This window comes from Arabidopsis thaliana, chromosome 3 (assembly GCF_000001735.4).
Source record: "Arabidopsis thaliana chromosome 3, partial sequence".
NCBI lineage: Eukaryota > Viridiplantae > Streptophyta > Magnoliopsida > Brassicales > Brassicaceae > Arabidopsis > Arabidopsis thaliana.
The window spans coordinates 10,758,028-10,784,667 of NC_003074.8; the positions used below are offsets into that span (position 1 = coordinate 10,758,028).

At 34.7% G+C, this 26,640-nt stretch overlaps 4 protein-coding genes, 2 non-coding genes and 1 pseudogene across 11 annotated transcripts; 4 read left to right on the plus strand and 3 right to left on the minus strand.

Annotated features, from left to right (window-relative positions):
* The first annotated feature begins 585 nt into the window (after positions 1-585).
* AT3G00500 lies at positions 586-1,189 on the plus strand. Its single transcript, NR_143826.1, has one exon. It is a non-coding gene; the product is annotated as an uncharacterized misc_RNA (transcript).
* A 176-nt stretch (positions 1,190-1,365) lies between these two features.
* Positions 1,366-1,438, minus strand: AT3G28695. The gene has a single exon. It is a non-coding gene; the product is annotated as a tRNA-Ala (tRNA).
* Positions 1,439-1,513: 75 nt separating this feature from the next.
* On the plus strand, positions 1,514-4,182 carry AT3G28700 (NADH dehydrogenase ubiquinone complex I, assembly factor-like protein (DUF185)). 3 transcript variants are annotated; one of them, NM_001203066.1, is made up of 11 exons: positions 1,532-1,751; positions 1,816-1,877; positions 1,957-2,100; positions 2,204-2,314; positions 2,409-2,601; positions 2,732-2,790; positions 2,908-2,960; positions 3,048-3,270; positions 3,349-3,457; positions 3,545-3,749; positions 3,810-4,087. In NM_001203066.1, exons 1-11 carry the CDS (start codon positions 1,553-1,555, stop codon positions 3,865-3,867), a joined length of 1,416 nt encoding a protein of 471 aa, NP_001189995.1. In that variant the 5' UTR covers positions 1,532-1,552; the 3' UTR covers positions 3,868-4,087. The 3 variants fall into 3 exon arrangements, with proteins under 3 accessions (NP_189511.2, NP_001189995.1, NP_001326877.1); NM_113790.4 differs by having other exon boundaries at positions 1,514-1,751; positions 3,545-4,182; NM_001338966.1 differs by having other exon boundaries at positions 1,532-1,877; positions 3,545-4,150.
* A 5,163-nt stretch (positions 4,183-9,345) lies between these two features.
* AT3G28705 lies at positions 9,346-14,642 on the minus strand (annotated as a pseudogene; the record flags this gene model as incomplete). Its single annotated transcript has 1 exon — positions 9,346-14,642.
* A 201-nt stretch (positions 14,643-14,843) lies between these two features.
* Positions 14,844-17,782, minus strand: AT3G28710 (ATPase, V0/A0 complex, subunit C/D). Its single transcript, NM_113791.4, has 10 exons — positions 17,387-17,782; positions 16,966-17,086; positions 16,548-16,655; positions 16,352-16,454; positions 16,157-16,237; positions 15,971-16,056; positions 15,796-15,855; positions 15,657-15,705; positions 15,444-15,578; positions 14,844-15,248 (listed from the first exon to the last, which is right to left on the minus strand). The coding sequence occupies exons 1-10, from the start codon at positions 17,565-17,567 to the stop codon at positions 15,117-15,119; spliced, it is 1,056 nt and encodes a 351-aa protein (NP_189512.1). The 5' UTR covers positions 17,568-17,782; the 3' UTR covers positions 14,844-15,116.
* A 2,027-nt stretch (positions 17,783-19,809) lies between these two features.
* On the plus strand, positions 19,810-22,637 carry AT3G28715 (ATPase, V0/A0 complex, subunit C/D). 2 transcript variants are annotated; one of them, NM_001203067.1, is made up of 10 exons: positions 19,810-20,178; positions 20,443-20,563; positions 20,793-20,900; positions 21,019-21,121; positions 21,235-21,310; positions 21,435-21,501; positions 21,598-21,657; positions 21,745-21,793; positions 21,877-22,011; positions 22,192-22,587. In NM_001203067.1, exons 1-10 carry the CDS (start codon positions 19,998-20,000, stop codon positions 22,321-22,323), a joined length of 1,032 nt encoding a protein of 343 aa, NP_001189996.1. In that variant the 5' UTR covers positions 19,810-19,997; the 3' UTR covers positions 22,324-22,587. The 2 variants fall into 2 exon arrangements, with proteins under 2 accessions (NP_001189996.1, NP_189513.1); NM_113792.3 differs by having other exon boundaries at positions 19,822-20,178; positions 21,235-21,315; positions 21,416-21,501; positions 22,192-22,637.
* Positions 22,638-24,067: 1,430 nt separating this feature from the next.
* AT3G28720 (uncharacterized protein) lies at positions 24,068-26,607 on the plus strand. 2 transcript variants are annotated; one of them, NM_001338967.1, is made up of 1 exon: positions 24,068-26,554. In NM_001338967.1, exon 1 carries the CDS (start codon positions 24,102-24,104, stop codon positions 26,310-26,312), a length of 2,211 nt encoding a protein of 736 aa, NP_001326785.1. In that variant the 5' UTR covers positions 24,068-24,101; the 3' UTR covers positions 26,313-26,554. The 2 variants fall into 2 exon arrangements, with proteins under 2 accessions (NP_001326785.1, NP_189514.1); NM_113793.3 differs by having other exon boundaries at positions 24,149-26,607.
* The last annotated feature ends 33 nt before the right edge of the window (positions 26,608-26,640 follow it).

Consider the following 26,640-nt stretch of genomic DNA (forward strand, 5'->3'; position numbering starts at 1 on the left):
CGGAAACAATTTATTTTTTAAAGTTAGTATACATAAAAGTTTGCAAATTGTATTTATCTATAAAATATTTTTATTTTATAATTTATAATTGTTATTAAGTAACGTCCCGCCAAACCCGTCCCGCCAAACCCGTCCCGTCAACCCGTCCCGTAAAAAAAACATTTATTTTATTAATATTGATCTTATTTATGATATGTTGATGAATTATTGTCTAAATATTTTGTAATTTTGTAGTAATTAAATGCTATCAAATATCTCTGCGGTTTGATGATTATAATCGAATTGTTATAGTTATGGAGAAAAGCAATATCAAAAATGATAATTTTGTAGTAATTAAATGATATTAAATATTTTGAAAGTTTTATTTTATTAACTAATTGTGTAGTTAATGTGGAGAGATTTAGGGAAGATTGTTAAATGTCAAATATTTAATTCGAAGATTTTTTTTTCTAATTATCAAAAACAAACATTAAAATCCAGTGGCAGCCATTGTAAATAAGTCCCAACTACAGGATTTATTTCACCAAATGGCTGCAAAAATGTATATGTAGATTTTAAAATGTTAATTTCATTGACCAAGTTTTTTTTTTTTTTCTCATATGTTATTAAAGAAACCAAAAGTTGGTTATAAGGCCACAAAGCCCACACTGAATTTGCAGAAAATAAGAAAGTGAAGCCCAACAAGAGTCCACCACAAATTACATCGAAACAAAGGAGATTTAGCATTTGGATTCTATCAAAACACGTGTCAACTTGAAAGTACAACCGTAACACATGTTGATGAGTTAACAGAAGTCTATCGACATCAACTTTCGTCACCGACGAACACCGAATCTGGTAAGGAAAACATAGCCGAAAAATCGCACGAAGAATCCTTGTTTACCACCGAAATATAACTGAACGAAGCTCAATTTAAAGAGACGACATAAAGATCTTGTAATAAGCATCTGAATGTTCTTCGATCCTTTGAGCAAGACATAATCTCTTGATTAAGTTCCTGCAAATCAAGGTTTCTAAAGACACAAATCGAAAACATTAATCTTAAGCAATCAACACCTAAAAACTAATTCTCAACTGAGATCTATAGTTGTTATTGAAAAACACAAAAGAAAAGATAAAGTCAATCGGCAAAAAAACAAATCGACGACGAAAAAGAGAAAAGTCAGTCAAAACCGTCATTGAAAACCAGATTAACAAAGTTATGTAATTATTTTAAATAATTATCTACATTTGGTTCTGCATAGTGTACCAATTTGTGTAACTAACAAATATTTGGGGTCTTTTATTAAGTTCATAAAAGTTAGAGGTGCCTTTTCGTAAATAGTAAAAAACAATGTAAAAGAAGAAGGAAGGATAATAAAAAAGTGGAGATGCGGGGTATCGATCCCCGTACCTCTCGCATGCTAAGCGAGCGCTCTACCATCTGAGCTACATCCCCATTCGTTGATGATATCATATTATAAACTTAAATAGCAAATATACTAATTCTCTTCTTAATCCTCCCAAGTTCCGACTTCTCTCGTCGGAATCTGCAAATTTCGAAATCGCGAAGATGCTGAGAAAACTACTAACGCAAACATCTTCTCGCCGTCTTCTCTTTTCCGGTGTTCCTCCTCTCTTCTCTAAATCCACTATTTCACCGTTTTCCTCATTATCCTCTTCTCCGGAGCCACCGTCCTCAGAGAGTCCCGCCGTTGAACATCCCGGAACAACAATCTCCATCGATCGTTCTTCTCTCTATACTCCTCCCGGTTCGTATCTCACTCTCACACTCTATGTTTGACAGATTTGGTATCTGATTGTTGGAAATTTTAGATCACTCTCATGAATCCACACCTGATTCTGAGCTCGTTAAGCATCTCAAGAGTATTATTAAGGTAGAATTCGATTTTCATACATTTTTATCTTTCATGGTAGTGACAATTCAAAGAATCTGAAGTGGTTTATGTATCATAGTTTCGGGGTGGACCAATCTCAGTAGCTGAGTATATGGAGGAGGTTTTGACTAATCCTAAAGCAGGATTCTATATGAATCGTGATGTTTTTGGAGCTCAAGGTGATTTCATTACTTCTCCAGAAGTTAGCCAAATGTTCGGCGAGGTGATTTACTTGGCGTTTGTTGATTTGAGAGTTATGCATTTGTGTTTTGGTTCTATGTTTGAGCTTGAGATTGAAGTTTTGTTACTTTGTGTTGTGATCTTAGATGATTGGTGTTTGGACCGTGTGTCTTTGGGAGCAAATGGGAAGGCCAGAGAGGGTTAATCTTGTTGAGCTAGGTCCAGGTCGGGGAACACTCATGGCCGATCTCCTTCGTGTATGTATTTATGCTCTTGTATCCTTGACAGTTCTAGTTCCGTTCCATAACCTCGATGATCTCATTACTGAATACTAAAACCTTTGACTTGTAGGGTACATCGAAGTTTAAGAATTTCACGGAATCATTGCATATACATTTGGTGGAATGTAGTCCTGCATTGCAGAAGCTTCAGCACCAGAATCTGAAATGTACAGATGAGAGTAGTTCGGAGAAGAAAGCTGTAAGTTCACTAGCTGGAACACCTGTGCACTGGCATGCTACTCTTCAAGAGGTACCATCAGGAGGTATGCATCTTTTGTTAAATTTCTTTGGAATTTAAGACTTACGAATTGTGATTATGAATGAGGTTGTGGTCTTTCAAAACAATGATGTTTTTCATCTTTTCTCATGGTGTCTCTTTTGCTTCTGTGGCAGTACCAACATTAATCATTGCTCATGAGTTTTATGATGCTCTTCCAGTTCATCAATTTCAGGTTAGTTTGGAGATTATGGTTCATAGTTCATCGTTATATGTGGAAACCAACTTGCAATGTAGTCTTCTTCTCCTTTTAGTTTAGTATGTGTGTCTTATGTAGACTCAATATCTGCAGAAATCTACTCGTGGCTGGTGTGAGAAAATGGTTGATGTAGGAGAAGATTCAAAGTAAGTATCAGGGAAATCAAAGAAAAAGGAGATATATCAGTCTTGGGATTTGCAAAATCATGAATAGTTGTTGTGTTGTTGGTTTAGGTTCCGCTTTGTTCTATCCCCACAGCCTACACCTGCAGCCTTGTATCTCATGAAACGTTGCACATGGGCTACACCTGAGGAAAGGGAGAAAATGGAACATGTCGAGATCAGCCCAAAATCAATGGACTTGACCCAAGAAATGGCCAAGAGAATAGGTTCTGATGGAGGTGGAGCACTTATAATCGATTACGGGATGAATGCAATCATTTCAGACAGTCTTCAGGTTTGTTGTCTCAACATGTTCTGATCATGTTTAATGTGACAATCATTTTCTGACTCTGTTATGGCAAAATGTCTTCAGGCTATTAGAAAACACAAGTTTGTCAACATACTAGATGATCCCGGGTCTGCCGATCTAAGTGCTTATGTCGACTTTCCTTCAATAAAACACTCCGCTGAGGAAGCTTCAGGTTTCGTTCCTATACTGGCTACTAGTCATTGTGATGTAGGTAGGGTTAGCTTACTTACTTGACAAAGCAAATGTGTGTGTTCTGCAGAAAATGTCTCAGTCCATGGACCTATGACTCAGTCCCAGTTCTTGGGTTCGCTTGGAATAAACTTCAGAGTTGATGCATTGCTACAGAATTGTAACGACGAGCAAGCTGAGTCTTTAAGGGCAGGATACTGGCAGCTTGTTGGCGATGGTGAAGCGCCTTTCTGGGAAGGACCCAATGAACAGACACCGATTGGAATGGGGACGAGGTATCTTGCAATGAGTATTGTCAACAAAAACCAAGGCATTCCAGCTCCATTCCAATAAAGAAAGTTGAAACTTTCAGAGAAGGAAACCTTCTTTTTAACTTGGTTTATCTCTCAGTAAAAGTAATAAAAAGTTTTTGAGTTCTGAAGTTATTGCTTGGATTTTACTTAGCCTAGCTTCTACTTGAACATAACTATGACTAAGACTGAATCATAGTGCAAAAGAGGTTGAATCATTGTGATTAGACTGCAAGTATTTCAGTATAGTTCAGCTCAAAAAATCACTCATGACATGGAATATCTGAAAAAGGTTCCGTTATGTGTTATCCAATATCTTGATTTAACCGTGTATTTACTCGATTTGGTATAGTGTCAGACAATTTTACACTTCTTATAAACACTCGATTAATTGGTATATTGATAAACTAGGCTGATATCCATCCTGTGCGAAATAATTTTATACACTAAAGTAGTATGCATGAAAAAGTGATAATTAGATATAGAATCTCTTACTACACTGCTGTCAAAAAAAAAAAAAAAAATCTCTTACTACACTATGTGCAATGGTTTACTCTTTCAACATCATACATTATACTTCATATCATCTTCTCTTTCTTCCACCTAATCATTCAACATCTATTTATCTTTTAACATATAGAATAGTTTGTTTAATAATATTCAACATCCAACCCCACTAATTTTATCTCATATATTTTTTTTTTTTATGTTTTTAACTACATATTAATAACTCTTATCAAATAAATTTAATTTAAGATAATTAAAAGTTAAAAACAAATTGAACATAATTTTGTTTTAATTTTATAATTTTATTGTTGAAATCCATTTTTCTAAATGTTTAAAAGTTTAAAAAATATATATAAAGATAATTTAAAGAATTATAGTAAAATAAACTCTCTCTTTTTTATGTCCAAATCAAATGAAGTAAGTCTCTTTTTTTATAGAAAAAAAATGATTAATTTTGATAGAAAATTTATAAAAACTAAATTAGTTTATTATACCAAAATTGATCTTAAATAGTTATGGTGAAATATCTAAATCTTTAGAATTTTAACATCTAATAAAAAGAAGACACATGTCTATGTGGTCTCCATTTTTGGTTTTCAACATGTTGAATCTATTCAACTCTGTTGAATCCACGTATGATTTTTCGCCTTTTCAACACCCTCATTGTAAGAGTTCAACGGTTGAATAATTTATTCAACACCCCATTGCACATAATCTAATAAAAGAACCCCAACTAATTTTTATTGGGTTGCCTGAATTTTCAGCCCTATACTAGTTGGAATCTCAACTTTCCACCCTAAACTTTTAGACACTTGAAAAACCACCATAAACAATTTTAATCTCGATAAAACTACATGTACTTTCGGATTTGTTCTTAAAACTACGCCTCCAATTGAACCGACCAGTTAACCGATAATTATACATCCGGTTTGACTTACCCATAATTTAACCGAAACTAATCCGATTTTGACTCTATTTTAGCCTAATTTTGACCCACACAAAATGTAAATAAATTGTCTTATTAAGAAGTAAAAGTATTTTTATTAATTTGTATTTGTGATAAACAATTAAAAATATTAAATTATTACTTAATTTTAGCAAAACTTAATATGACAAAATATACCCCAAATTATATTTTGAGCTACATTTTGTTATAAAATTTTGATAATATACAAACATATACATTTATCGATAAATTAATATCTCTTTAAATTAATAAAATTTTGCAGTCCCAACAATATTAATTTATAGAGGTTTTACTGTATGTCTTTTTTTAAACAAAAATATTCATTTTTCTTGAAATCATAATATATGACCTTTGAACTCTATATATGTAATGAAATTCAAAATATATGCCAAATTTATTTTTATAGATATCCGTAAACACCACAATCAAAATATATATTATGGTATTTATAAATTTATTTTTCTTTATAGATTCAGTTTTCTTTTTATATATTCAAGATGAGTTATATATGTATATATATATATATATATATATATATTTATATATGATTATGGTGTTTTTAAAAAGAAAATGGCCTTTGAATTATTAAATTTAGAGTATATACCAAATACATTTATATATATAACACCATTGTATTTATAAAAAGAAATTGTTGTCTATTTTGTTATATTATTTTGCGGTATATTTTGTTTATTACCAAAATATATACTAAAATTTTATTATATAATTTTGTGTGGTATATTTTGTTATTTTATTATTTTGGTAAAATTAATTAATTTATTTTTAATTTTTTATCAAAAATAAATTAAAATAAATAAAAAATATTTTTCTTCTAGAGAATATATTTTTTGGGTATAAATTGGGTTAAAATAGAGTCAAAATCGTATTAGTTTTGGTTAAATTATGGGTAAGTCAAACCGGATGTGTAATTATCGGTTAACTGGTCGGTTCAATTGGAGGCATAGTTTTAAGAACAAATCCGAAAGTACATGTAGTTTTATCGAGATTAAAATTGTTAATGGTGGTTTTTCAAGTGGCTAAAAGTTTAGGGTGGAAAGTTGAGATTCTAACTAGTATAGGGCTGAAAATTAAGGCAACCCATTTTTATTTGAACGTTTAATACCCAACTGTTTTTGGTTGGAAAAAAATACATGAAGTAATAGACTTGTAAAATTTAATACCCAAACAAATAAATGTTTTTATTTTTATAATATGCAATAAAACTGACTAAGATGCAATAAAACTGACTAAAACCTCTTAAAATCTAATTTTGTAAAGACTTTATAAGAGTTTTAAAAAGATTTTAAAAGGACTTACAAAGGTTTAAAAATCCTTGTAAATCCTTTTAAAACTCTTAAAAAACTCTTGTAAATCTTGTAAAAGGTTTTAAAATGATTTACAAAGGTTTAAAAAGGGGTTTTAAAGTATTTACATATGTTTTAAAAGACTTTATAAAGATTTTAAGAGGTTTTAAAATAATTTATTAGGGTTTTTAACAACTATCCAAGCTTTTCAAAAATTTACAATGTTTTTTTAAAGAGTTTTTAAAAAATTTACAAGCATTTGGCAGGAAAAAGACTTTTTAAAAGCATTTTTTGGCGGGAAAAATGTTTGTCGGAAATTTTTTTTTTGACAGGAAAATTTTAGTTTCTAATTACATGTTTTATTAGATGAGGGTAATTTGGTCATTCTTTTTAAGGGAAGGGGTATTTTTTCAAATTGACAACATAAAAGGGTATTGTTGCAAAAAGGTAGTAAAAAAAAGTTGTTTTACAAATCTCCCTATATTTTAGATTACATAAAGAATATTAATACATAAGATAATATTTTTTAAAAAGTAAAAAACAATTTGTCAATTTAATGATAAAATGTCTTTTATTTTTGACTTTAGAATAATGGATAGTAGAATTAAAAGTGTTGCCTATTTTATTTCTAAAATATGTGGCAAAAAAGGTGGAATCAATCTATATATATAAAAGATTACCATCTATATAAGCACTAAAAACTCTTTTTATTATATAAAAGATTACCATCTATATATAATTGAATAATATGCTACCAATCCAATAATAAAAAATTAACATCTACACCATATATATAAAAAGTGTTTCACCGAATTAAAACCAGAAATTACTTAATAAATTAATGAAAAAAACCTAAAGATAAAAGCATAGAATAAGTAACAAACAATAAAAATAGTATTAAAAAAAATCTAAATAAAAATTGAAGAACTGATTAAAAGAGATCGTAAACACTCATTTTCTGATAAACTAATCCAAAACAACCTTTTTTGTCAAAACCTATTTATTTTTAGATATAAATGATTTCGTCATAGAAATGGAAATAGATTTTTAAAATACTTCAGACTAAAAAGTTTTTGTATTTTTTTTTTTTTGATAAGATATAGAGAACGTAGGATTTTCCAATTTGAATCCGACGCATGACTTATTTAGTAATTTTAAAATATATAATTTTATATCTGGACGAATCTTGATCGATTGTGTTTTTTTGCATAATACAGATTATTAGCTATGGTGGTAGACAAAGAGAAAGGTTTACCGAAAAACGTCAAAAAGTTATGGTGGGTTTTGTAAGAGTTAAAAAATGATTGTAAAGACTTTATGAGAGTTTTAAAAAGATTTTAAATGGATTTACAAAGGTTTAAAAATCCTTGTAAATTCTTTTAAAACTCTTAAAAAAACTCTTATAAAGAAAAAACTCTTTTAAAACTCTTAATACGATAAAACTCGTATTAAAAAAAAATCTAAATAAAAATTGAAGAACTGATTAAAAGAGATCGTATAAACTCATTTTCTGATAAACTAATCCAAAACAACCTTTTTTTTGGAATCATCTATTACAAAATCAACCGATTTCAAGAAATACTTGGAGTCACGGCACTATCGCGGGGCAAGCACAAACCAGCACGAAAGGAGAACCCACCGGAACTTTTTAACGTCTTCCAGTAACCCCTTTCCTTTGTCTACCATCATAGCTAATAATCTGTATTATGCAAAAAAACACAATCGATCAAGACTCGTCCAGATATAAAAGTTTATATTTTAAAATTACTAAATAAGTCATGCATCGGATTCAAATTGGAAAATCCTACGTTCTCCTATATCTTATATAAAAAAAAAAAATTCACAAAAACTTTTTAGTCTGAAGTATTTTTAAAATCTATTTCCATTTCTATGACGAAATCATTTATATGTAAAAATAAATAGGTTTTAACAAAAAAAATTGTTTTGGATTAGTTTATCAGAAAATGAGTTTTAACCGATCTCTTTTCATCAATTCTTCAATTTTATTTAGATTTTTTTATATAAGATTTTTATCGTTTTTACTTATTTTATGTTTTTATCTTTAGGGTTTTCATTAATTTTATTGGGTAATTTCTGGTTTTAATTCGGTGAAACACTCTTATATATATGGTGTCGATGTTAATTTGGTATTATTGGATTGGTAGCATATTTTTCAATTATGTATAGATGGTATTCTTTTATATAATAAAAGAGAGTTTTTAGTGCTTATATGGTAATTCCACATTTTTGAAACTATTTTAAAGATGAAATAGGCAACACTTTTGATTCTAATATCCATTATTTTAAAGTCAAAAATAAAAGACATTTACCATTAAATAAACTATTTTTTAACTTTTAAAAATATTATCTTATGTATTAAGATTCCATATGTAAATTAAAATAAATAATTATATGACCTGAAATTTATAAAAATCTCATCAAGAATTGGACTTTGCCCGCTCAAAAATAATTTATAAAACTATTACGATTTCTTTGAAATCATTTTATTTTATTATATCTTGTTAATGTAAATCATTTTAATTGGAATCTAAGAAAAAAATATTTACTTTTTTAGAATTTGAAGTGATTGAATCTTTGAAAGAAAAGAATAACATTTTTTCTTTTGGTATGGGTAAACCTTTTTTTAAATAACATTTATGTTTTTTTTTTCCGTCTAATTTTATTTGTATTGAAAAAACCAATGTCTGAAAGTCAAGAAACAAAACAGAACAGAGAAACTTAAAAAACAGAGCATAACACCACTCACATTAACAACTGAAATAAAAATTTAAAAGCCCAAAGATCATCTTCTCTTTTCTTCTTCCAGACGCGATAATAACCACGAGGGTCCTCCCCGAGCTAAGTAAGATCTACTCCGCCCATCTCGCGTGACGCTAGTAGCTATATCCCTTGTAATCCGATTTGCTTTTGGGGAAGATAACTGAAAAGATACTTTACCAAAGCTCGGGACAAGATGATGAATCTTGTTAAGATAAGACGCGTACCGTGGCCAATGTAAAGGCTCCAGGATAGCTTTGATGGCAGCATTACAATCAGACCAGATTTCAATGTTATCCAAGTGTAGGTCTCTTAAGCTTTGCAACACCCATATAAATCCACGCAGTTCTCCAGCAATGCGGTTCGAAACCGGTAAGAACATATCACGCGCGTGAAAAACCGCATCACCAAAGTGATCTCTGATAATACAAGCACCACCACATCGCTGAGAATCGTTTATCCATGAAATATGCATATTACATTTCATCACATTGAAGGGAGGTTTTGACCATCTGTTACTAATAAACCCAAAACGGGAGCCGAAGAGGAAAGACTGTGGTGGTGTATCTCGCAGTTTATTCCACAATGTAGCTTCATCAATAGCATGAGCAACCATTACCGTCAAATCCCCTTAGTGTCCAGCATATAAGATTTTGTTGCGGTGTTTCCATAGACCCCATAGGAACCAAGGAATCGCCATACGCACATTGGAAGGTATGCTTACATTCTCCATAGCTTTCAATACAAATTCCAAATTGTCAGAAATAGAATTTGTGAACCCTTGTGTTGGCCGAGGCATATCTGACATCTCCCACACTTCACGGGCTGGCCAGCAATGGAAAAGAGTATGACTAATTGTCTCCCTATCATGTTGACACAGATCACAACCAAGGTTAATGTTCATGCCATGAGCTCGTAAACAATCTGAAACTGCTAATGCACCAGATAAAGTTCTCCATAAGAACATCTTAATCTTTGGAGTAGTTTTAACATCCCAAATCTTAGCCTTAAGCTGTTTAGTTTCTTGTTCTCGTTGGGATAGCTGAGGAGGTGCGTGTTTCAGCTGAGATAGCAGCCAATTACCGCTTTTAACCGTGTAACACCCATCCCGATTGTAAGCCCAAATGTAGCTGTCCCGTGACAAAACGTTAGGAGGGTATGACATTATTCTAACCACATCCAGAGGGAGAAACAGCTCCGATAGTAGACCATGGTTCCAAGAGCCTTGGGGGGTAATAAGGTTTGAAACCATGAGATCTAAATCAAAAAGAGACTGCTTATTAAAAGGCCGACGAGGTACTTTATCAAAAATCCACTTCTCGAGCCAAACATTCGTCGAAAGGCCATCTCCAATATTTTTCATAAGCCCTTTAGCCAGCAAATCACGGCCATGGATGATACTACGCCATGCATAAGATGGACGTGATCCAATAAGAGCATCCAAAAACCCCTTTTGGTTATAATACCTTGCCTTGTAAACACGAGCTAGTAATGAGGTAGGCTGTGTAAGGAGACGCCACGCCTGTTTTGCTAGTAATGCTTGATTAAAGTCTCCAATATCTCTGAAGCCTAAACCACCTTCTTTTCTTGTTCTACACATCTTTTCCCAAGATACCCAATGCATCTTCTTGTGTTCTTCACAAGAGTTCCAACAAAAACTCGTCATAGCACTGGTAATTTGTTGACATTGATACTGCGTTAATCTAAAACATGACATGGCATAAACTGGTAAAGTCATGGCCACTGATTTTAGAAGCACTTCCTTGCCTCCCAAGGACAGTGTTTTTGCATACCAACCTGTCAACCTAGTTTTCAGCTTTGTGGTGATGTAAGCTAGAATGTCGCGTTTAGAACCACTAAAACACTCCGGTAAGCCTAAATACATTCCCTCACCTCCTTCCTTAAAGATTCCCAAAAACAGTCCTAACAAATGTTTCATAATCGGCTCAATCTTCTTACCATAGATAATAGACGATTTTTGGAGATTTATTTCTTGTCCGGAAGCATCACCATAGATCTTAAGACATTGTAGAATTTCAGCTCCTTCTTTAAAATTAGCCCGACACATGAACAAGCTATCGTCAGCGAAAAGTTAGTGTTGTACTGAGGGACAATTTCTTGTAAGTCGTATACCGCTTATCCGTCCTTCATGTTCCGCCTTGTTCATGATATGTACCAGAGCCTCAGCACATAAGATGAAAAGAAAAGGTGAGAGTGGGTCACCTTGTCTAATGCCCCGTTCTGGTCTGATAAAGCCATAAGAGTTGCCATTTAGGAGGACAGAATATGTTACCGATCTCACACACTTCATGACCCAATCTATCCACTTACTGTCAAAACCAAGTCGAGAGAAAAGCTCTTCAAGGAAGTTCCATTCAACACGGTCATACGCCTTAGACATGTCTGTTTTAATGGCCATGAAATCCTCATCGCAGTTCGGGTTAGTTCGCAACGCATGAATCATCTCATGTGCTAACAAGACATTGTCTGATATAAGTCGACCCGACACAAAGGCACCTTGTGCTTAGAGACAATATCAGGTAAATAGACCTTCAAACGAGAGCATAAGATCTTGGATATAATCTTGTAAGAAACCGAGCATAAGCTAATTGGACGGAGATCCGTCATTCTGTTTGGATTCGGTTTCTTGGACAGCAGACAAATTTGAGTAAAATTCCATTCATCTGGGAATGAGCCTGAGTCAAAAAAATTCCTTACTTCCTCACATACTTGCTGCCCGATAACACTCCAATAAGTTTGGAGAAAAAGGCCAGTCATCCCATCAGCACCGGGTGCGCTACTACCTCTTATGCCAAAGACTGCTTGTCTAATTTCTTCATTAGTGACAGGTTTAGTCAACTCAACATTCATACTAGCGGTAACCCGAGGAAGCATACCAGCTAGGAGATTGGATGCATCACAAAGTTGAGAAGATGAAAATAGCTTTTGGAAGTAGTCCACAGCTATGTTACCCTTCGAACCATCTGAAAACTGCTCCACCCCATTGTCATCAATTAAGGAAAAAACTTTATTTTGAGCTCGTCTTCCGTTAACGCTACCATGGAAGTATTTGGTGTTCTTATCACCATCATTTAACCAATTTTCTGAACTCTTTTGCTTCCAATACACTTCTTCTTGCCTATAAGCATCAGCCAGTTCACCCTTCCATCTTTGAAGGAGAAAAAATCTAGGAAATTGCTTACTCCCTTCCTCCTCTAAATTCTCTCTCAGCATCTTAATACGTGTCTTGGAGTTGGATTGTGAAGATCGTTTCCAGCGAGATAAGGATCTACGACATGCCGCAATACGATCAAAAAGGCTTATATCTCCAGTATTACCACCATTATGCCAACCTTGTCTAACAACTTCAATAGTTTCAGGCTTAGAAATCCACCTTTTATCGAACATAAAACGCCCGCTGAAGGATTGATTTTCATTCACAAAGCGGGTTAGTAGTGGCCTATGATCTGAACCAACTCTCTCCAAATATTCTGAATGAACTCTTGGAAACAAATGAAACCATTCCGAGTTACCAAGAGCACGATCTAAGCGAATCTGAATCCACATATCATTGCGCTTACCGGCCCATGAGAACTTGTTACCAGAAAAAGGAATATCCCGCAACCTACAATCCCGAACCATGTTGCGAAAAGGAAGAAAAGAAGACTCATCCCGAGCTGGACCACCAAGCTTCTCAGAATTGTCCCATATCTCATTCAAGTCTCCTACTACAAACCATGGCTCATTCCTTGTCAAACCAATATTAATTAAATTATCCCTCACTTCTTGTCTTGAATTCCAAACTGGGTCTCCATATACAAACGATGCAAAAAACCATAAGGACCCGAGCTTGATTTTGGTATCAATGATTCTCTTGTCTGAATCTAACACTTCTACTTCATATGACGCTTTCCAGAGAAGTGCTAAACCTCCACTCAAACCTTCAGGGTCCACAATATGGGCATTATCATATCCCATCCACCCCTTAACATTCAAAACATTATTACTGGAGTTTTTCGTCTCCAGGAGAAACAGAATATCCGGGAAATGATCACGTCTCATCTCCCTTAGTATAGGAATTGTCAGCGAGCTCCTCAATCCCTGATCATTCCAGCTCATTATACTCATAACTGCTTTGGCGGTTCCTCATGCGGAACCACCTCTGTTTCTGATCGCTTAGCAATCTTTGGTGATGATAATCCTTCCTCCACAGCTTTCCTCTTCAACGGTGTCACTTCGTCCCCTACCGGCTTTATTTTTTCTCTGTAAACCAATGTTGTTTTACGCTCCCCTTGAGCCAGCTTAGCAGCCTGAGCCTTCCTCTGGTGTTGACTAGGCCTACGACGATATTTCTTCGTGATCACACTTGTCCCGGATGAACTAGCATGGCCGCTAGTTTGAAACCCCGTAGAACAAGGACCGAAATTGATGTGATTTGTGTCTGTCGCTGGCTTAGCAATGTCCAAATGACCATTTTTTATTGAGAGGTTACCAGCTGTAATAGCAGAACTTAACAGCTTCTCTCCAGTGACACTTGTGTTGTTGTTCTTCCTTGTATCAAAATCAAAAACCAGGCCTTTGCCTTTGTTAATTTCTGTGGTGATTTCTGTTGCAGGTTCCAAACGCAATAGCGGTTTTGGCTCTTAGGATCTCCTTCTAAATCCCACACAGATCTTCGCACTCTATCAATGCGAGCTTGTTTCTCAGTAGCATCTGACACCGATAGATAGCTTCTCATCTCGTCCAACACGTCTTTTGAAATTTTTGGTCTTCCCGTGGCAGCATCAATACCAACATCTTCATTAGTTAGAACTCCAAAAAGTGGATCATCAGGACTTATTTGTGGTATTGTACGTCCGGATACGATTGTAGCCAGCTTCATCCTCCCCGTAGCATTAGGTTGCCGGTTCTGAGGATTCAGCGGACACCGTGTCCTATCATGAGTAAGACGCTGACATTGAAAACACCTTTTTCGCACACGTTCATACTCAACGCCAATCGTCACCATCTCACCAGTAGGCAGTTCCACCTCCTTCGAATTCCACAAGGGTTTATTGATCTCAAACAGAATCTTAACTCTTACAAAACCCTTACTTTGTGGCTTCAATGGATCAAAAGCAACAGTGACAACTTGCCCAATACTCTCACCAATTTCTTCAAAAGTGTCCGCTGTGTAAAAGTTCACCGGAATATGACGTAACCGAATCCACAGAGGAAGGATTTAAACATTTATGTTTAATATTTTTAAAAATTATTAAATAGCTTGCTGACATGGCATTTGGAGAAAGCATCTAAAAAAATCTGATGGGAACACACTGAGAAAGCCTCAATGAGCTTTCGAATTGCCCTCTCCAAAGCTGGATGTGGGTTGGGTGATTCAACAAAATCGAGAAGAGGAGCATGAAGAATTTTTCAAAGAAGATTGGTTATTCATATACTCATTTACTTAAATATTTCTTCTGTTTGGTCTTCATATGCAAGTAGAAAGAAATCAGCCGCTAAACTTCCAAGAGTTAGATCAGTCCTATGGAGTTGCAGTTGAAAATATTATGTTGTGGCCGCGAAAGTAATTCGTATGCATCATAAATAAATTTGATCTTACAAGAGTGTATGGCCAACAACAAACAAACAAATAAAAGAGATTCTTATTGGGAGATACTCAATACACGCACTCTGGTAAACACAGAGCGACAGAAACAGGGAATGTAAAAACCAACGATTGTACATGAGGAGCGATGAAGAAAACCAGACTCAAGATTTCACATTTGTTTATGTGTTTTTGACTCACCACCAGAATCAGAACATGTAGACGACACTGTCGTGGATCCTGGACTTCTGGTTCTGTGCAACACATTCAGATATCCACATAAGGTTCCTGATCTCCTGCTCTCTTAACCTCATATACGCAAAGAATACCGCGTAATGGAACTGCAAAACTCAGGTTTGAACAACCATTGTTAGTATAATACATGAATTGAGAGAAGCATAACACAATCAGACTCTCTAATGTATTAGTCCAGAAGTTATCATTGAAGCAACTAAAACCGAAGGTTATCATTAAAGCCTAGATTTTGTGGACTTTGGAAAGTTCTTTGCGGTTCATTTGGGGAGAGGAAAACAAACCTGCTGCTCAAAGGCTAAGCAAAGCCTTCTGACTTCTTCTTCATAAAATGCTTTGTCGAGCATCTGGCTCTCTCCATAAGACATCTTCGAGAATATAGCTTGATACGGAGGATATTTCTCCATAACACCACGAACCTACCAGTGAATGATAACGGAATTAAATGAGCAAAATTCGTAAACTCAATATATTTAATATATTAGCTTGAGATTTACCTGGTCTATATCCTCGCAGATAGCAAGCTCTTCGTGACCATATGGATAGCTGCAGAAGAAAAAAATCCAAACCATGGTGAGAACTGAGAAATATAAACATCTAGTGGAATATATCATTTGACTGTAGAATGCTTCTTACAGTAGACCAAAGTTAGAGTACAGTTTCTTTCTGTCTTCTCTTGTGAGCTCAGTGCCAATGCTGCATAGCAAAGAAAACCAATTTCAGAAACAAAGCTTATGATGGTAACATCAGCTGGTTGATATTGATATTCACTACCTTTGTTGTTTTATGGAACAAAACAGTAAGTAATTACCTGTTGATAGTGATATTCACTGCTCTTCTATCGGCCTCAAAGGCCAAAAGGTCAGACATAATCTCCGCTGTTGCGCCACCAAGTTTCTATTTCGGATTGAACAGCAAAAAACAAAAAAAAATGGGGTTAGCTAGTATAGGTAGATTCTAAATTCCTGGAAAATAGATTGAGAAGTCAACTAAGCACCTGACAGAACTTGTAAAAATCCTCAAGGTATGCTTTGTAGAGGGTGTTCCTCATAATCTCTATGTTCATGTCATCGAGATCCTACACATAATATGATATGCATGTGATACTACAATCATAGCAGAAACTATAAAACAAACTGCACATGATTGATTAAAAGTAAGAACTAGAATAATAAATCCTTGAGCTTTGTACCTCTGACGTTAAGCATTCAGAAAAGTATGGAGCCAAAGGAGTATCCACAAGCACCAACCGGTAGAGTTCCCGCATGTTCTGAGCAACTGCTAGTGTAGCAATACTGGAAAAAAATGAGAGAGCAAGCATGAGAAAAACTTAAAAGTGAACAAGAAAAGATGAGGTATAAAAGATGGAAAAGGTTGATGCGGGCTACCTGTCAAACATGCCTAAAGGGTGACATTTCTCAATCAACTCTTGAACATCTCTCTCATGCAGGGTTCCAGTAACAATGAGCACGACATTGTCAATCATGTGGCCATATCTGCATTACAATATCAAAAAAACAAACCCAATGCGTCATATATTTGACAGACTGTATACTAAACGACACCCAGGGAAGAAAAAAAGAAGCTAACAATCTCAGCACAATATCTGCTCTGTTCTAGTTTGATCTCGGTAAAGGTGGAAACTTCAGGAAAGTAACAAATCTTACACTAGGATGGATAGCAACCTTAACTCTAGAAACTAATAACAAGGGCTACAAAGAAAAAAACTATAACAGCATCCACCATTGATCTAGACTCATGATTTTAGTAATGGGGAGAGCAAGAAATAAGTATCTCACACATTACCTGATGTACTCTAAAAAGGTAGACATTGGCTCAGTAGCTTGGCAAAGCATATGCTTGTAGTCATCAACAAGCTTAAGAGTACACTTCTCCACAATGGTGGTGGTATGCAGAGGTGACGGTTCTGCATTAGAAAACATCAGATTCAGATACAACAAACTAGCAATTGTGCAGACCTCAAGCACAACAACAGTAGTATTTATGGAGATACAAATACAGTGACTCAAGGAACCAATGTATCGTCTAACCATCAGATTTCAAATCCACTTAATAAGATGAACAACATTTCTAATAACATGATTTCCAAATGCCTAAAACCCAGAAACCTAAACGCAATGAAGCAAAATTCAAAGTCAAATCATCAAAATTCGTATTACAACAACTGAGTCAAAATTTGAGACAATCAGGGATCATCATAACGCACCGTTTTGGAGATAAGAGCCGTATTTGGTGGCAGAGAGATGCATCTTGATATCGTCTAGGTTCTCACACTGACATAGATTATTGTAATCGGCGGTGGTGAGAAGCCCAGCACGGTGGCCTCTAACGATCGCCTCCAAATATCCGCCATGGATGTTGAAGGTAAGCGCCTCGAATCCGTACATCTTTCTCTCCTTAACGTAAGATATTCAGATCTCAATGATTGTCGCCGGAGATCTGAAGAAGAAATCGATACAGAGATCAACGCGAAGAAGAAGATAGCTTCGAATTGATTGGATTTGTTTGCAAACTCGTGTTGGCACGTTTAATTACGGTTGTGTCCTTTAAACCGGTGTGTTAAACCGAAGAATGTACGCTGCAAAATTATTTTCGTCTCTCAATTTTGCTTTGATTTGTTTTGGTTTATCGATATAATATAATAAATAAATATAAAGACAGAATTTCAGAAATCCAGTACTTTAATAAAATTCTGATACTTTAAAATCCAGATGCAACAAATATCTTGATATCCAAATGGTATCTTTAATAAATAAATAAAAAACTAATATGTGAAAAACAACAAACTTTTATTTATATGGAATATTTACATTTTTTAAATATTTTTATTCGTAGCAAAAAAATATGTGAAATAAATCCAACACAAAACACAAAATGCTTGGGATATTTTTTGGATAAGCAAATTCGAATTTATATGTTTTGAGAGAACACCAAAATTGTGTTAGATTACCGGTAATATAGATTATGTGATTCAACTCATAGAAAAGTGAATTTATCTACATTTTTTCTTTTATCTGGACCTCTAGAAAATCGTAGATTGTATTAAGATGGTGTTGAAAAACTAAAAATGGTTTGTCATTATTTTTTATTTACTTTAAGTAGAAATGAATAATAAATTAGTTGAAGATTAGTTTTATGAAAGAAGCGGTAATACTTTATTGAGAAACTCCCACAAATAGCACACTTTTAAGTTTTTTGGACAAAAATAGCATGAAAAAGTTTTTTAGACATAAATAGCACTTAAATAATTATTTGAGAAATTCCTAAAAGTAGCACTAAAATAAGTTTTATGGACAATAATAATACTACAATTTTATATAAAATCTATTCAACCAAAATAAATTAGAAATAAATTTAAAATATTATATTTGGGTTCTCTATTTCCAATTTAGAGAATATATTTCAATTATTTAAAAGAAATTTTGATTCATTTTAATATTAGTTTATGGTATTATATTTGGGTTTCCTATTTCCAATTTAGGGTATATATTTTCACCATTTAAAAGAGATTTTTCATTTTAAAATTAGTTTGTAATATTATATTTGGGTTTTTTTATTTCCAATTTAGAGTATATATTTCTACTATTTAAAAGTTTTTTGATTCAATTTAATATTAGATTAGTATTTGCTCTCATTTTTATTTGGAGGATTGATACAAATGGTAATAAAAAAACTTTTATTATTTAATTAATTTATAGAGGATTAAAACTTTATATGCTATTTTTGGAAGTTTCAAAAGAATATGCTATTTTTGGAATAATAAAGTTTTTAGTGCTATTTGTCTTAATTCCCCTAGTTTATTCAGGGGCATAGTAAAAGAGGTTTCATAGCTCAATCGTTTATTTAAACGTAGTTTGAACTTTTCAGGTAACATATTCGATCAAAGATATTTTATTTTAGAATTTGGAAAAATTTAAGAAAAATTTATTGAATATAATGATATAGAAAATTCTACAAATTGAAATAGTTCATTAGAGTTTTACTGTGCAAAAATGTAAAGAGATGAAAGAACTTAGGTTGCCACCAAGAACATAATGATTCAAGATTAATACTTTTATAAAAATGAAAGGAAAATGCATTATATTGATGTTCTAAACACATATTTTTAGAAATCTCTACTAGCTAAAATCCTAATTATATGGGCAAATGTATTTAATCGTAAGATTCTATCTTAGACCTCTTATGGACTCTTTAATTGATACTTCTTGCAAACTTACCGTAATATCACTCAGGTACATTAAAATGAGAAGCTAGATATGAAGAGATGAAAGAAGTCGAGTCGACCAAAGCAAGGCGTTTGTACATGGAAAGATATTTCTCTAGATATCATACTTTAGATCATATTATCAAAAGATAGGTACGTAGAGTTGTACTGTCCGATAACACTATCTTTTGTTTAATTTTAAAGTCGATAACAATCTCAACATTTAAATGATATTTTGGAAGTTCTAAAGTTCACAATTGAAACATATTTTTTTGCATATTTTTAACTTTTTTTCGATTCCTCATTTATTTTTTTCATTGGTGAGAAATGGGAACTGAGATCTTCAATAAATTAAAATTTAAACTTTAAAGAGAAAATTAATGAATTAAAGTTGGACAGAGAAATATTTAACCGGGTGTGCGTGTCTTCGATTTAGCAGACCGGTTTAGGGATACTGGTTTAAAGCTTGCAAACAAATCCAGTCAATTTCAAAGTTATCTTCTTCTTCGCGATCACAATCTCTGCTTCGATTTCTTCTTCTTCTTCAGAATTCAGATCAGATCTCCGGCGATAATCTTTGAGATCTGAAATTTCTTACAATCAGGAGAGAAAGATGTACGGATTCGAGGCGCTTACGTTCAATATCCATGGGGGATACTTGGAGGCGATCGTCAGAGGCCACCGTGCTGGGCTTCTCACCACCGCCGATTACAACAATCTATGTCAGTGTGAGAACCTAGACGATATCAAGATGCATCTCTCTGCCACCAAATACGGTCCTTACCTCCAAAACGGTGCGTTATGATGATGATTCCTGATTGTCTCTCACAATTTTGACTCAGTTTTGATAATTTGACTTCGATTCTGGGTTTTAGGCATTTCAAACTCTCCCAAATCACCAATTTAATCTGCGAATTGAAGAAATTTCGATGTGAAATTTTGTAGTCTTGTTAACAAAATGTTGTTTGTGGATCTGAAATCTGATGTTTAGACGACAAATTGATTCCTTGAGTCTCAGTTTCTAGTTTTTGCATCTGAATCGTTGTTTTGTAACGCAGAACCATCACCTCTGCATACCACTACAATTGTGGAGAAGTGTACGCTCAAGCTTGTTGATGACTACAAGCATATGCTTTGCCAAGCTACTGAGCCAATGTCTACCTTTTTAGAGTACATCAGGTAATGTTTAGCTCTGTCTCAGTGTACATCATTATTAGTGTAAGATTTTTTGCTCTCCTCAAGTCACACCATTAGTTACCTAGATCACAGAGCAACTATTCATTTCACTATGTTGAGGGAAAGATTATGGTAATTCTGAAATGCTAGCTTAGATTGTGTCCTTGTTTTCCTCCTGGAATAATTTAGTATACGATCTATCTGTCATTTGATGTATTGGGTTTGTATGCAGATATGGTCATATGATTGACAATGTCGTGCTCATTGTTACTGGAACCCTTCACGAGAGAGATGTTCAAGAGTTGATCGAGAAATGTCACCCTTTAGGCATGTTTGACAGGTAGCCCGCATCGAGCTTTTGCATCTTCTATTATACCTCCTCATCCCTTAGCTGTTTCATAACCCTTTTCTCGTTTTCCCACTTTTATGCTTTTCTCATGCTCTCTCACTTTTTCCAGTATTGCTACACTAGCTGTTGCTCAGAACATGCGGGAACTCTATAGGTTGGTGCTTGTGGACACTCCTCTGGCTCCATACTTTTCTGAATGCCTAACATCAGAGGTACAAAGCTCATGGATTTTTATTCTAGTTTTTGTTTCAAATTAATATTATGCAATTTCTTTTCTAGTTTCTGTTATGGGTGTAATATCACATTCATATTGCATTATTTGTAGGATCTCGATGACATGAACATAGAGATTATGAGGAATACCCTCTACAAAGCATACCTTGAGGATTTTTACAACTTCTGTCAGGTGCTTAGTCGACTTCCAGATCTTTTATTTTACTTTTGAAATTTCAGAATCTACCTATATTAGATAACCCCTTCTTCTATATTTCGTGTCTCTGAAATAGAAACTTGGTGGCGCAACAGCAGAGATTATGTCTGACCTTTTGGCCTTTGAAGCCGACAGGAGAGCAGTGAATATCACTATCAACAGGTAAATTACTTCCTGCATCAAACCACAAGCTGATGTTACCATCATTATGTTGCTGTGTTTATCTATGCTCTGAAACTGATTTTCATTGCTATGCAGCATTGGCACTGAGCTCACAAGAGAAGACAGGAAGAAACTGTACTCCAACTTTGGTCTCCTGTAAGAAGCATTCTACATTCGAAAGATACACTCGATCCAATTGCTGCATAAAATTATTAACTATGGTTTTGATTTTTGCTTTTGCAGCTATCCATATGGCCACGAGGAGCTTGCTATCTGTGAAGACATAGATCAGGTAAATCCACAAGCTAAGATATTGTATAATTATATACGGTCTATGAATTTGGCTCAGTGAATCACATTATGTTTCACTCATAGGTTCGTGGTGTTATGGAAAAATACCCTCCGTATCAAGCTATATTCTCCAAGATGTCTTATGGAGAAAGCCAGATGCTCGACAAGGCATTTTATGAAGAAGAAGTCAGAAGGCTTTGCTTAGCCTTTGAGCAGCAGGTTTGCATCCCTCTCCCAAAATGAACCACAGATAACTTTCCTCTAGAACTGAATTTTAATTGGATTCAGATAAGAGACCATGGAGTGCGATTACATAATGTGATGTGTTATAGGCTTATATAACTGTTTCTCAATTCACGTCCAATACTAACAGTAGTTGTTAAAACATGATATTTGCAGTTCCATTACGCGGTATTCTTTGCGTATATGAGGTTGCGGGAGCAGGAGATCAGGAACCTGATGTGGATATCTGAATGTGTTGCACAGAACCAGAAGTCCAGGATCCACGATAGTGTGGTCTACATGTTCTGAGTCTGGTAAGAAGTGTAATCTGTCTGAAAAAAACGGAGAATAAGAGGAACCCATATGGTTGTTGTTGGTTTTCTTCATTACTCCATTTTTATTAGAGAATCTGCTGTACAATCTTGCGGTCTACATTCACTGTTTATGTCGCTCTGCGTGTATCAAAAACTGCTCAATAAGAATCTATCCAATTTGTTTGTTTTTTTTCTCCCACATATTCTTGCTTGGTTCCGGTAAACTCTTTGTAATGTCGAATAATTTACGATGTATACGAATTACTTTTGGCGGCCTGAATTTGTCTTCCGAGAGTTGGTTGCTTCGAGTGCTAGCTAATTGCTTTTGAATATGAGAAATCGAAAACACATACACGTTAGAAGGAGGGGAAAATAAGAAAAGTTAAATTTGCAAGCTTATTGTGAAAAGATAATTCAGCTAAACTAGTTAATGTACTGTGTCTTGAACCCCCTTACATGAGTTCCAATCCACTTGAAAATAGACTCATTGGAGATATGTTTACATATCACTTTTTGTATATTTTGTTATAGATTTCATGAATAATATGACCATTAATTTTATTTTATTTAGAAATATAAATTTTAAATTTTAAATTGAGTTTAATAATCTTTTATTTTTTCTTTAGTAAAAACTTAATAATAAATAAAACTCTTTGACATACATTGTTTTTAGAAACGGATTTTAAATTTTAAATTTTATATTCTTTTATAACATTTTCTAAATAGATATATATAAAAAAAATTACTACATCATGCATTTAATCTTACTTTCATTGGAAAAATCATTTTTGCAATGTTATAAAAATTGTGATGTCAAACAAAAAGCCCGACTTAATCGGGACGAAAAACCCAACTTCATTGGAACGACTAAAAACGACAACAGAACAACCATGTTAATGGCAAAAACATGACAACAAAAAAACTATGTTGACGGCAAGAATATAACAACGGAAAAGACATGTTAACCGCAAATAAAGATAAGAGCCCCTCTCTCTCAAAAATATTAGAGAAAGAGAGCTTTCCTACTATTTCTTAGAGTCCGAATCGTTACAACGGTTCGAGCAGACAAAACCGTGTATGGACTGGACCCGCTTTTTATTTACCATTCATAAACTATAGTTCCTAATAGTATAGATAAAAAAAACAGAAAAAGACGTTGTGGACCAATTGCACACCGTTTTTTATATTGAAATCAGTGTTCAAGAAAACGTCAGACGCTATTCGGGAGGTGATCCAATGTCTACCGCCTAAAACACCTAATCGGAGTCTAGACAATTTTAGGCGGTTAAGATGTTTATAACATAAAACATTATAAATATGTTATTATAGATAAACATCATTCAAAATATGGATTAAAAAAATATAAATATTAAATTTATAAACAAAAATGTGATAAAACGTACATATAATTCATACTAAACAATATTTGAACATTTAAAACCATGTATATGAAGACAAAACTTAAAAAAAGTAAATTTGAATAATTAAATATTGGAAACATATATTGGAAGCATAATTAATCTTAAGCGGTCGAAACGGTCATCTAGGCGTCGCATGAGAGCCTAGCCCCTAGTCGAGGCCTAAACAACCACCAAAATCGCTTTTTAGAATACTGATTGAGATAAATTAAATCTGTATTGATTTATTGTCTACCCCTAAAATAAAGTAGACTGAATCGCGGATTGATTAGTATTAACCGCAACATCCATTCAAAACCTCGGTCGATAATTCATAACTTCAACCGCGTTCACGTTATCATTACCCAAATTTTAAATGATAGTTTTTTGTTGGAGTGAAACCCCTAAATTTAACCCCAATGTGAAAAATCCACTTAAATCTAACCCCAATTTGACATTTTTAGCCCTCGAAAGCCCAAACAAATCTTCGTCTTCGTCTTCCTCCTCTAACCTCCACTCTCACATGACGCACCACCGCATCACCACCTACTTCAATGGCGGATCCGCCTCCATCTTCCTCCTCCTCCTACTCATCACCACCACTTCCTCTTCTTCTCCACCAATCCCAGGCCTAGACACCTTCCTAACAAACCAATATCGTCTCGACCCAAAATCATCAAACGACTCATTCACATCACTCTCCTCCTCTCTCAAACGATCTCTCTCTTCTTCATCAATCCACTTCTCATCACTCTCCAAATCTCTCCTCTCTCTCTCAATCTCAATCCCACTCAACGTCCGTTTCATCGGAGACTCTTTCCCTTCCTCCGCCGCCTCCACTCTCTCCGAATTCATCTCCGCCGCCGTAACTAACGACAACTTCCATGTAATCTCTCCATCTCCAGATTCATCAACAAATCACAAACTCGTTATCTCTCACTCTCTCCACCTTGACGCTTCTCTATCTCCCCAATCTCTCTCCACCAGACTCGATTCAACTTTGAAAACCCTAATTTCATCAACAACTTCATCTCTCAGATCTAATCTCCTTTCGATCCAGTACAATCCAATCGATGAGATTATAAAGCAAGAGTATGAGAAAGAGAAGCATGGAGATGGTGGTGTTTACATTTACTTGATCTCTTTAGGCTCACAAGCTAAACCTTATGCTTATAGTTACTCTCATGGTGATTCATCAGCTGGGTTTACGAAATGTTTAGGTAGTATTTGGACTGGTAAAGATCGTTATCTATGGATTGATCTCTCTGCTGGTCCTGTAGATTATGGTCCTGCTTTATCTGGTGATGGTGTTTTACCAAGAGGTGAGTTTCATCCTTTAGCTGCTTTACATGGTCGTCCTAAATCAGAAAAAGCTTTACTTGCGGATTTGGCTTCGTTGGTGTATAATGCTTATCAGGTTTTGATTGTTCCTTCTTTGAGAATCCCTGTGTACTTTGAGGATACGTTGGTGGTTCAGTTTATTCATGTGTATGGGTCAGAGGTTAAGGATTCGAGTGGGTTAGATTTGGAGTTTGTGAAGAGAACGTTTATGGATGAAGCTGAGAGTGGTGGGTTGTTGTTAGGTGAACAGAAGTTGAGTTTTAAGAGTTATAGTGTGAATTATAGAGAATGTTCGATTTGTTCGTTTGCGGTATCTCGTGGGATGAATTCGTATACTTCTAGGTTTTTGTTTGATAACTATACTTTGATTGTGAGTGAGTATTTGGATTCTAAGCATATGCATCGGGCGTTGACTGATTCGGCTGAGGAGTTGAGGAGAGTTGCGGGGATTGTTGAAGAAGAAGGAAATGAGTTTGCTAGGGTTTTACCTGTTTATGTGTTTGATTTGGATATCAATACGCCTTTGTTGCTTGATCGGTATCATCAGTCTGTTGCTTTTAGAGATATGGTGATTGCTGTTAGAACTAGAGGAACTCAAACGGTTAGTGATTATACTTGCAACGGGCGTCATGTGTTTGTTCATACGAGAGACTTAGAACGACCTCTCGTTGGTTCCATTCTGCAGAGTATGTGGGGTGTATCTTCTACTCATTTGACATGGAGCCCGAGACATAACACAACTCTAGTTGATTATACATGGAGCATTGGGCAAACACCGTTTGGACCATTCTCTGATATCTCGTCTCTATCGTTTGTTCAGAAAGATGCTGCTAAGAGAAACGTGATTTTGACATCTTTGAACACAACTATCACAAGTGCAATCGATGTTATCGATTCCGCGGTTGCATATGGAGGAGATGTGATCCTACGGAAACAGAATCGCCACTCTGAGTTCATGCAAAGGTGGAATCTTATGCAGTACAAGCTGGATAAAACGGTTTCTGCTCTATCACACAATGAGTTCGAGATGGCTTTGTTCTACTTAAGATCAGCTTCACACGACTTGTACTCAGTGCATTCAGTAGTGTACCTCGCGTCACAACGGGTAGAAGCGAGTCTCAACTGTTTCAAAGATCCACCGTTCCCATGGGGAACTGTTTCAGTGTCGGGATTCGGGTTAATGGCTGTTGGTTACGTGTTCTCGAAAAGAGATAGACTCTTTAGGAACAAACGAAAACAGTTCTGAAGAATTCTAGCAATGCAGGGTAATTTATAGTCATTACATTGGATAAAAAGACTTTGATAGTTTGGTTTTTGAGGTTAATACAACATGTACTACTATTATGAGCTTGTTTCCATTTGGTAATGTTGAACAATAGAGACAATGCTCGGATCCTCTGTTTGGTTGTCTATTTATTTTGAATAGCTCCATCACATTCCTATTGTCTCCTTCAATAATCACTTCTCCATACCCTTAGACCGGTTTTCCCCTCCTAACCAAAGCCAAACAAAACCGAAGTAACCGGTTTGGTAAACCGAACCCGCATGCCTACATAATTGATATAAAATTCTGT